General features: G+C 39.3%; 1 protein-coding gene across 1 annotated transcript in view; it reads left to right on the top strand.

Annotated features, from left to right (window-relative positions):
* The window catches only part of PPARGC1A (PPARG coactivator 1 alpha), a 373,145-nt gene extending 361,627 nt beyond the window's left edge, over positions 1–11,518 (top strand). The window contains 3 exon segments of the mRNA XM_037390465.1: positions 4,098–4,219; positions 4,574–4,725; positions 7,642–11,518. Coding sequence (XP_037246362.1) covers positions 4,098–4,219; positions 4,574–4,725; positions 7,642–7,745 — 378 coding nt within the window. The 3' untranslated portion in view covers positions 7,746–11,518.
* The last annotated feature ends 554 nt before the right edge of the window (positions 11,519–12,072 follow it).

The raw sequence follows: 12,072 nt of genomic DNA, 5'->3' as shown, positions 1-12,072 counted from the left end.
AAGTCCATGGCAGACCCCACCTTTAAAGTACCCCGGATTTCTTCTCTCAGCTTCACATGAAATGTTACCTGGCTTTTAGAGAACCAGGTATGCACCACAGATGTTCAGACAGAAAGTGGTAGGTGTAACGAGGGCAGCAGCACTATGCGGTGTCACCTCTGGAGTGGCTGCCTTCAGTTCCCACAGACCCTGCTTAGCAGCACCATGGGCAGGCAAAGAAACAGGTGTTGGTGAAGAGCCTAGTACAAAAAACCATATGAAAACTAATAAAGCTGTTCATCTGTGCTTTAGTTCCTTGTGAAATACAGGATGGGAAAACAAAGCGTGGGGGCGGTTCAAGACAAAAAGATCCTCAGCATCAGTGAATGTTTTGTTTTGCAGGATGAGCGATACCTTTATTGACCCTTAGATGTGTAAGGCATATCCTGGTTTTGTTATCTCAAGTTTTGGCATTCTAATGCTTTAGTATTTTCGTTTGAAACTTGAAATATTGTTTTACAGTCTGAGATTTTCTGCCACGTCTGCTATTCAATGGTTTTACTACAAGGAAGAAAAAGCAAGATTATGAAGAAGGAGCTTTAGATAAACTGAAAGAAAGACAGACATGTTGGGCCTGAGGGAGCTGGCTGGACCTCTTCTTTCTTCATTTTTTTACCTGGCAAAGCAATAAACTACACTTAAAGCTATGATGTAAAATAAATCTTCTGTACTTTTGGGAGGGAAGTATGAACAGTATCTTCAGGAATTTCCTTTAGGTTCCCTCTGCCCACATTAAATTGAAAACAAAAGCTTTTCTCTGCCATTCTGTAGGTTTGCAAGTCATATATCATCTCCTCTAACAAGTGCAGTAAAAAGCATACTTAATATGCACATATGGACTTATGCATGTAACTTATTATAAAATAAAGGTCTTTAACATTTAGAGGTATGTTGTAATCTTGTTAGGCTTGTATAGCTTTTATTATTGATGGGAATAAAAAGCAGGTGTCCCTGTGAATACAAATACATTCTTCATAGTTGCTTTAAATAAACCAAAGCTAACCAGGAAACCAGGACGAAGGCAATGCTGTATGAAACCTGTGTTCTCCAGTATCTTACACCATCATGGCACTGCTTGAAAGCAATATTTGAACACATCTCCTCATGCGTGCACACTGGAGGACATATGGTGCATTTCAGCTTTAAATTTGAATTCCCTTAATTTTGCAGGTTTAACTTATTCCCTTAATGATAGTTTAACAGCCTTTTTTTTTTATTGTTCATTTTTGTTTTATTACAGTTATCTTAAAGGCATATTAGAGATATAAAGGTTATTAGAGGGATAGAAGAAGGAAAAATTGTGAAGGCATGCACACAGGCTTACGGAAGAGCATGCAATAGTTATTTCCCTCACACTGTAATATAACAATCTCCATGTCAGCGAGTGAAACATTATGTTTTTTCAGTCGAGATGTATTATCTCAGCTAAAGTGTATTAGACAGTCTGCTATGTTATGTTCTGCTCCATCTGGTCAGTCATTTAGGTTCAATAGCAAGTATCAATGGAATTGTTTCTTATAAGTGTTTCAGTGCGGTTAAATCCTTGATTTGGTAAAGCAGTCAGAAAAAGTAATTACTTTGCATATGCAGATTTTCCTGGTTTTGAAGTTTATGGCACCCAACCATACTGACAGTAAGCAGAATTAGAATGGGGAAAATGGAAGAAATGCAGATTTCTGTTGCTTGCACTCTGCAGTCCCTGGTTTGCAGAAGCCCTACCCAAACTCCTCTGTCAAGAGGGTCAGAGCTTTACACTGGGACACAGTAGAGACAGAGATAAAAAGCAGCAGCTGTCTGTAAAGTACCCCTCTTCACGAAATTTATGGCCCCCCATGAGCACAATTGTCCTTCTTTTAGCCATGCTGACTTCTCCAAACTGCACTGCTATGGCAGAGAGCAAGAGCAGCTTTTGGACCACATGCTTTGGAAGGCATAACATTTAAAAATTAAAGTGTCTGTCCCAGCAGGGTTATAGAGGACTACCAAGGCAGTCACCTTGGTTCTCTATATAATCAAAAGAGGCAGTAGTTTCAAGTGTCTAAATGAGACACCTGATCCCATTGTTTAAGGAGAGCACATACAGACCTTGGTAGAGCAATCAGGGACTCAGCTGGGCTGACCAGGGAGCTATAAGGGACTCAGGTGATTCCAACGGTCACTTCTTATGCCATACCTTAGTGGGTAGGGCTTTTGGGTAGGAGTGTTTGATTACTGGATCTCTGTTTTCAGGAGCTTTAAACTCACTTTCATTTCTCAGGAGCTTAGATTAACTGGGTCTGAGCCCCTGAGATTTATGAGGCCAGGAAGGGTCAATGAAAATAGTTGACTGAGCATGCTATTGAGAAGGCGTTTCTGTTGGGAGGCAGATATATATAATTTCAGGGTTTTGCTGAATTTTTATTTTGCATTAAACAGTTCCAGGGAGCAGAGTGCTTTCCTGGGATCAGGGAGCTAAGATTTTGGACCCCATAAGTAGGTGTTCTGATGGTCCCTTTGCCTCAAATGAATGCTCAATCAAGTAGAAAAGAGGCATCAGCATCATTTCTGTTTCTGCATGTGTTTTGGCCTGATCTCAGTCCTATTGTCCATGAATGACTATTGCCTTATGCCTCTGTGGGGACTTACGGAAAAGATGCATTTTGTGCTGTATCTGAAGCGTAACACTATAAGCTACCTGTCTCTTCAGGCTAGGGTGTTTCTGAGCAGGAATGCAAGTCTATATTTAGGTCTCTAGAGCCTTCTGCATCGCGCAGTTGAGGTGCCATTAGCCTTTAGGCACCTTCAGGTTACCATAGTCATGAATTCTCAGCAGTCAGTATAGCTCCTTTGGCATTTGGGACCTAAATCCTGTGCAAGTCTCAGGTGCCAAAGCTGATGGTTTAAACTGACATTGCTCCACTGACTGACAGATTTACCCCAGCTGAGAATGTGGCGGTGCTAGTTTGATTTATGGGACAAGTGTGCGGGTGTGTAAGGAATGAGCAGGACGGCCGGTAGTGCCAGGGTTCTTCAGGCTGGAGGCAATCTGAGACAGGAAGGCTGAGCACCCAAGCCATGTGCACCTGGTGCTTCTTTTGCCCTGATTACCTTAAGGTCAGTGTTTTGAAGATCTCCTTTTGCCTTTTGCTTTGCTTGTAGCTCACTAAATGGCTCTACCCTTGATAAAGCGTTCAGCCAAAAATTCATAAAGTGACTCTCCCAGGGTTTCCTAGTCCGTCTGTCATTCTGCTGAGTGTTTCCACTCAGGAAGGAAGGATTATGACCATGACTTGATCGTTTTAAAACTATCTTTGATGCTTTGCTCAAGTGTCAAATGAACATGCAAATGACAAGCTAGCCTGTAAAATCAAGGGACTTCAGTCACTTTTTTTTTTTTCCCCCGAGGAAACCAAAAGGTAATAGTGACCACAGGATTTATTTTATTGTCCTGCTTCCCCCCAGAAATATTTATTTTAATAAAAGTCATCTTCTGGACCCCTAACAGTTTTCCTTCTATTTTAAGGTATGGATTATGGTCAACAGCTGATTGCAGGATGAATCAGCTCCTGAGTTATCTGAGTTTATAATGCTATGTTTGTAATACATTTTGTTATGCCTATGGTAACATTTATGGAATTACTGTGTTACTTTATACTACTCCACAACTAAGATGGGTTTTGCCCAGTATTGTATAGATGCCAAGAGAAAGGGAGCTCCTGGCTGGGAAGTTTACAGTCTTGAAGGGGAAGTGGCAGACAGCGTGAAAGGGAAGAAGGTGCAGTAGGATACAAAGGGAGCTGTCTGCCACAGTGTGCAGCACAACAGTGACAGCAAGCAGGGAAACTTTCCAGGAGCACACCACCTGACAAATGTAGCATCATATAAATACTTCAGATGCTTTCCGGAGAGAACTATTTCACTTACTAGCAAGATGCAGTAGGTCTTCCACGAGAGACTATTCCTGTAATTATGCATCCTCTGCACATCCGTGTGTGTGTATTTGCATGCATATATGTATAGGTTCATCTGTGTTACACATTTCTTAAAAATATGCCTTCCCTGTTGCTGTTTCTAAACAGGAAGAACGTCGTGTGATTTATTTGGGTAAAATAAGACCTGACACAACCCGAACAGAACTGAGGGACCGGTTTGAAGTTTTTGGTGAAATTGAGGAGTGCACAGTAAATTTGCGGGATGATGGGTAAGAACTTTTGAGACTACTTCTTGTTTGGGAGCTGCTGTATGTAAAAAAATATGGCAGCAAGATCACTGGTATGTGCGTTACCAGTGTAAGTGCTGTGACAGATGACATGCTGAATTCAAAACCTTATTTATTTTCTTTCATCCTTATTTATTAATCTTGCTAGTTGAGATTTCCTGTCCCAGAAATAAGTATTTAGCTGCATGACAGGACAATCATGCTGATAAATGGATGCGGTACTTCTGGCATTTCCACTGCTGGATCTCCTGCAAGTTTTTGCTTTCAGGAAGGGGTTACACTAATGTGCGTTAACTCTTCTCGGCTCTTGTCCACAACTGTATTTTTCAATTGCAGAGACAACTATGGTTTCATCACCTACCGCTATACTTGTGATGCCTTTGCTGCTCTTGAAAATGGATACACTTTACGCAGGTCAAATGAACCTGACTTTGAACTGTACTTCTGTGGACGCAAGCAATTTTGCAAGTCTAACTATGCAGACCTAGGTAGGTATTTTACTTTATGCGAATTAAAGTACATAACTGGAACCTTGTAACTTAGGAGAATTCAGGGTTTGCTTCTTTTTTGTTTGCTGTTTATATTATTTAAATGATTGGAGGGGTTAAAGGAAGTGTTTTTCACTTGAAAGGAATTTAAAAGTCTACTGATCTGAGCTCTAACCTGAACTGGCTTCTTTCAGGCATTTCAGACTCTGAAAATTCTTTTAAAGCCCATTTACATCATTAGAAAAAATAAGTGCCTTCTCGTCAATAATACATTTCCATATTGAAATGATAGCACCACAGAAACCTCCTGCACGCTTTACCATTCATTGCTATGCTATGACTGTTTGGTTCTAATAACCTGATCTATTTATATGAGTGGTGAACAAAGTAGATACCCCAAAAAATTCATTATGTTTCTTATTTCCTATGAGTTGTGCTGCAGATGTGTGAACTTGCTAGAGACACTCCTTAAACACAATTAATAGTTTCTCATGTTTGAAAGCCGGAAGGGCTTGTGACCAGATCTGACCTTTAGTATAGCAAACGGCCACAGATCTCCAACTGGTGGTTCTCAAATTGCGCATAAGCATCTATGTATGAAGGTGTGCCCTTGCAGGGACTTCCAGTCGTGATGTAAGAGGCTCCAGCCTGTGAAGTTAGCAAATGTCTTGGTGTTTGCTGTCCCACTGATGTGGAGCACTATACATACCAGTCTCCAGACCCCAGTATGCTCTGGTAACTCCAGTCTCAAGCGTGCATGTGATACTGGCTTCAATAACACATCTGGGTCTGTCCTAGTCCTGTCTAGGCAAAAATGTGGGGTTCTGTCCCGTGCTCTGGGTCAGTGTGGTGCTTCCTCTTGAAAGGATGTTTGGAGGTTTTTGAAGTCTTACAGCAGGAACACTGATGTTAAGTATGTGCATAAAGAGACCATTCAGACTACCAAAACATCCTCTGTAATATTATAATATATTATAAACTCACCTCTTATTTAATTACCTTTTAAAATGTAAAGTATTCATTAAATGTTAAACCTTTCTTAATACCTGTATAAATAGACTAAAGGTATGGGAGATACTCTTTTCTGAATAACATAGCAAGGGACATTTTGCTGTTGAATCTATATTAATCAGATATTGTGGTTTTTTATGAATAAATGACCACAGTCATTAAAATCTCTCATAACCCCGTAACACAGTGCTAATGAAATCTTGTATGTGCTGCCCTCGGCTTTGTACAATGCAGGAAGTGAATACAGATATATTTTTTCTAACCAATTGATGTCTTTTCAGAATAAATGATAAAGATGATACGCATTGTTCACAATGAATATGCTATAATTCACTTCAGTGGCTAAACAGATAATGTAAAGCTAAGAAAAGGCAATTGACTGCTGAAGAGATACAGGGTTGATGTTGAAAATATAAAAGGTAGCAAGGCATTTGAAGAAATGTAGGCGGATAAAAACAGTAAAAACAGATTGAAGTCTTGACTTGATTTGACTTATCTTCAGCAGTAGAAGCCAAGGTCATCTCTGTATCTCAGAAGATCTGGGTTTAAAATAAGTTGTCTGAAGGGAACCCTCTTGAACATTATTCATCACTGGGAGTATTCCCTGGCAGGTCTCTCTATACTGAGTGGGATTCCCAGAGTATCTGTGAACAGACTATTTTCACTTTGTCCTGCTGACAGCTTGAGCTTCTGTACTTTAGACTGAATTCCCTGTATTTTGCAAAGTATCTGATAGAGCTACATAAGGAAATGGCAGGATGAACTTTAAAATTCATGAGCTAGTACAAGGACAGAGAGAATTAATCAGCCTTGGGTTGAGTACAGAAGAAAGAAAACACTTGAAAATAGTAGTCAGAAGTTTAACACCTCTCCTCTGTGAGAAGATATTGTCTTAACAGAACTTGTAATGAACATTTAATGCACAGTGTGTCTTATACTGGTAGATGGGGAGTTCTGATTAATTCAACACAAGAAATGGCAAGAAAAGGGCACTCTCATAAAGGAGTTGTGACACAGGAGCCAGGGAGAGTCAGCGCTAAGCAGGGATGACTCCAAAAGGAAATTCAGTGCTTGCAGCCATGTCAATAATTGCCGTACTGGAGCTGTATGGCCGCAGATGAGCAATCCCTCCTCTGCACTAGGAACAGACTGACGGCCGTGTCTGGGCAACTAGCAAAGCCAGAGCAGGTATCGCATGTCACAGACGCTGGACCGTTATTGCTGCTATGACTTGTCAGATATGCTGCAAAAAGCTGAGGAGCCCACCTGAGACTGCCTGTACGGCAGTGCAGAGGCCCTGCCCGGAATTGCTCACACTCTAAACAAGCAAGCCCCCTCAAAATCAGAGAGGAAGCTAAAAGAGATTCCAGGAGGTGTAGTGACTCATACAAGACCCCAGGGCAGGGCAGACAGAAGTAGCAGTGTCCCCTGCGAGCTGCCTACAGGCTGCCCTGGCTTTCTGCAGAACCGTCCCCCTGTTACCTTTCTCAGGAGCAGTAAGTCTTGGATATTGCATGTTGCAAAACAATGGTGGAGTTTTGTGTAAAGCATCTGTCAAGGTTATCTGGACTACTTCGAAACCTATACATAGCAGTATGTCAGTGCTCAAGTCCTTGGAGGAACTCTTTTGAGTTTACCGGGGCTGTATGTATATGCACTTTATGGTTCTCCCCCACTGCTGATGATGTGTACTGCTTTTGTTAAGTCCTGCTTCTTACCAGAAAATTCTTACCTATACCTAAAGCTTCTCTGATGACCATTTCTGGGCTTTTATCATCCCATAAAGTTGTAATTGTAAGTGGATTGTGTCTTTAGTTCTTTGTTCGTACTGTTGTAGAGAAAATAACGTAAGTACTGACTAGTGTTTCTTGCCTCTTATTTAAATATGCATCCTTTGGGTTTCAGATTCAAACTCAGATGATTTTGATCCTGCTTCCACTAAAAGCAAGTATGACTCCATGGATTTTGATAGTTTACTTAAAGAGGCACAGCGGAGCCTGCGCAGGTAACATGCATCACACCCGAGGAAAATGGAGGGATGGCGAATACCTCACGGACATCGTGTCCTTCAATAATGGACAATTAAAAAGTCATACTTAGGGACTTCTCCTACTTTACACTCTCTGTTCAAAACCATGGTTTACATGAACACAGCTGCTCGACAAGTGGAGGGGCAGGATGGCTGTCCAGTAAGCACACGCGTATCCATGGGTGTCAGCTTTGCTTTCGCGGGTGATCGGTGGCGGGGGAGCCGGGCATTCCTTGTGAGTTCAATGCAAATCACGAGACATGGCAGCAGTTCCACAGAGATACACCTACAACGATGAACTGCAAAATCTGTACATATTGCATTTTAACAAAAAAAGAACAAAACAAAAAAAAAAACCAAAACCAAACTTGAGAACTATGGCTGCTGATGTCTGGGAAACAGACACTGCATTATTATTTTTTTGTTTAAACAAAGCTTCTTCTTGCAGCACAGTCATAATACGACAATCCAGAAGCAACCACAGGTCCCAGAAGCCTACAATCTGTTTTAGCTTTGTTTTAAGATTTTTCTTTTCTTTGGGATTTTTTTGTGGGGTTTTTTTTTTTTTGGTCCTTGCAGAAGAGAAAATGAAAGGTTCAAGCTTCCCTAACATTTTGAAGTTTCATCTTTTAATTCTGACACCCATGTAAATGTCTACAACGTTGATCTTCCACAGAAAAATTTTCAAAGCCTTGTTAATGGTCAAATGTGCAGCTTGTTCAGCGATCTATTCTAATGAGCGGACGTGGTGTTACATTATTAATGAGAGTTGGATATAACTATCTGGGTGTGTGCACAGATAGTTCATTTGCTACATTCTCTAAAGTAGTTGAGTATTTAAAAATGTTAAATGGAGTATTTTTATTTATGTACATACTGTATGACGATGTTCTTTTTTGTTACAGCTATGCACTGTAAATGCAGCCTTCTTTTCAAAAACTGCTGAATTTTTCTTAATCAAGAATACTCAAATGTAATTATATGAGGTGAAACAACTATTGTACACTAACATATGTAGAAAGCTGAAGTTACGCTTATATATATTTGATTGTAAAAAAAAAAGAGAGAAAAGCGTGTGGGTGAGGGTGTGCATGTGTATATGTGTGTGCGTGTGTGTCTGAGTGCAAAAATGCTTTACACACATTCATCCCTCCTTTGATGAGCTTATATAAGAATTTTGTCAAGAATTATCCTAGCCCAAAAGGTATTAACCACTTCTGCAGTATTTTTCCACATTTTTCTCATTGCTTGATTTTCTTTTGCAGTTTTATACACTGAATTTGTTAGGGGAATGAAATTTTCTCATCTAAATTTTTCTAGGAGATACCATAATTTTATGTAAAGTCTCTCAAATGGGTAATCATTAAGAAATGTTTTTATTTTATGTATCAACAGTAGTTTTGGAACTAGAGGTCAAAAATCTTTTTAAAATGCTGTTTTGTTTTAATTTTTGTGATTTTAATTTGATAAAAATATGCTGAGGTACTAAGTACAGTATGATTTTTACAGTAATTCTGTGTCTAAACACTGTTCTTGAAGCCAGTAATCTTTTCATTGGCAGAGTTTAATGATGGTATTTATCTATATTTTTTACAGTTATGCATCCTGTATAAATACCAATCCTTCATTCCTTTGTTTACTAAAGAGACATATTTATCAGTTACAATTATCCTATTTATTATAAATTATGAGATGACTAAAATAATAAAAAGGCCAGTGGAAATTTTATACCTAGGATGCATGACGGTTGTCAGTTTGGAGTAAGTGCTTCGTTTGGAAATTCAGCTTTTGCAGAAGCATTGGGTTGTTTCGGTTTTTTTCTTTTTTTACTATGCACTAGCATGGCCTCAGATGTGCCCATGACATTGTTGCTGATGACATTGCTTCTGCTAAATTAAATAGAAACTTCAGGAAAGAAAAAACCACAAGAGTAAACTACTGCTATTCTGAGCATCAGAATTTCATCTGAACTCAGAGTCTCTAGACTGAATCAGCAAAGTTTGGAATTTGCTTGTGAATGTATAGATTTGGTATTCTATTACTGTTTGGCATTCATGACTCCTTTTAAAGGTATGGCACACCTAACTATTTAATCTCCTTTCCCGCTCCCAATCTTAGAAAACTGATTCTACCCCCATGCCAGTGCAGTTGATTTTGATGGCTGCATTCATTTTATCACCAGCATATTGTGTTCTGAGAGATTCCACTGTCTGTCCTGTCAGATGCTTGCTTGATTTTTTGGCTTCTTATTTCTCAGTAGATAGATAGCAATAATAATAATAAAAAAAAAAAAAGGAAAAAAAAAAAAAAGAAAAAGAACTTTTTCGGAGGTTCTGTGTTACAACTGTAACATTCTTTAATCTGCATAATTCTTGTTGTTGCTCTGTAGGTTAAAAATGCAGGTATTTTAACTTTGTGTGAATGCCAAACTAAAAGTTTACAATTTTCCTTTCTGGATTTTGAGTATCTTCTGTTGTAAAGAAAAATATTAAAAGCAATAAATTATTTTTAAGAAATCAATATTTAGTATATCATATTATGTGTTCAAGGACCAGATGCATTGCCTATTTTGCCTTTAAATTTCTGTAATTAAATTTTAAATACATTCTCTTTTGCCCTAGATTGCTGACATGAATAAATTGGTGTGGGGCTTGGGGGGTGGGTGGGGGGAATTATTTATTTTTCACTAAGCAGGCATAATGACATCAGTAATTTTTTTTTTTTCACTGGCCTGACAAACATTCTCATCTTGAAGATGGCTTTCCTTTGTGGATTTACAAATTACATATGAAATTAATAGAACTAAGGTTGCTGAATAAAGCTATTTGTATCCTTTGTAGACACTGTAGTAGGTAACCCATCAAAATATAAACTCGATGTTTCCTTTCCTTCTTTTCTCCCCCAAGAACATTTCAAATTAGCACATGTACCACATTGTCACCGGAGGCAAATTGCAGCATAGGTCTGTGTGTCTTTTAGATGAAGATTGTACTGTTGCTTTCATGCTGTGGTAAGTACCACATCCGCAATACAGGTAACAGAACTGGTACTTAGAAACTATGGTCTTTCCTAGAGCTGTAACAAAGTAATTCCTATAGGATGTAAAATCCAAATCCAAATTCTAATGGAGGGAGCCTAAAATTGAAGAAAAATACCTGTGCTAAACTACTCTGAGAAGCTGTTGGGCTGCTACCACCATGAGCAGCACTGAGAGGAAAGTTTGTGCCTCTGGGGTATAATACTTGGGTCAGTTGAAAAAAAAAAAAACAAAACAACAAAAAAACCCCAAAACAAACCCAAAAACCAACCACACCTTTTCATCCCTTTAGATGTAAGCTTACAGTAGGTAATGATTATGTGTCCTTTTTGATGGCTGTAATGAGAACTTCAATCACTGTAGCATAAGATCTGATCTATAAATGACCTAGAATAGCCATGTAATATAATGTGATGATTCTAAATTTGTACCTATGTGACAGACATTTTCAATAATGTGAACCACTGACCTGATGGAGCTACTGTAAGATTTGTACAGTAGGTGAACATGTAAAGCTATTGGTTGGACTATGCTGAACAGGGAAAGGTAGATATTAGTTAAGCCCAAGCTGGGCTATTTTCCACCTGCCAATTCTACATGTACTTTTGTGGTTTAATTCATTGTATGAAAATTCCTGTGATTTATTTTTTTTTTTTAATGTGCAGTACACATCAGCCTCACTGAGCAAATAAAGGGAAACGAATGTTTCAAATCCATTTCTGTTTCTCTTTTTTATCACAAGTGACAGGTTTCCCCCCGTCTGCCACTGGTTGTGTACTGGGTTTTCTATTACTCTTTCTAATGGTTGTAATCGATTTCAGATAGTAGTCCAGAGCACGCATGCGTTACTGCACTTTGGGCAGGGGGCAGAACCACTAGTTTTAATATATTTAATGGTAGAATGGTACTGTCTGCCTTTCTGCCATGAGTACCCAAGGCTGGTGAAGGGCCAACATAAACCTTGTAGGAAAGATTTTGAAAAATGCTCGGTGGAGTTTTAAGAGTTGCTGGCTTGAGTTAGGAGGGGGTGGGGAATATAAGTGCTTTCATACGTGGCCATGCTTGGATCCAAATTGTGCACGTGCTAGGGACTGGCAAATCCCCAATATGGTTGGTGTCTTCCATCCTAAGATGATAAATACCTGTACTAGGACAAAGCACCATCATGAGAGTCCTTCACCAGCCTCTCTGTCTCGGCAGACAGGCAAGGAAGATCAGACAGGTAGGAAGCTGGACCAGCATGGGTTTTCTGAATCCTTCCTGGACAGTA

The sequence above is a fragment of the Falco rusticolus genome, chromosome 1 (assembly GCF_015220075.1).
Source record: "Falco rusticolus isolate bFalRus1 chromosome 1, bFalRus1.pri, whole genome shotgun sequence".
Taxonomy (NCBI): Eukaryota; Metazoa; Chordata; class Aves; order Falconiformes; family Falconidae; genus Falco; species Falco rusticolus.
This window is presented reverse-complemented; position numbering and strand designations above follow the sequence as displayed.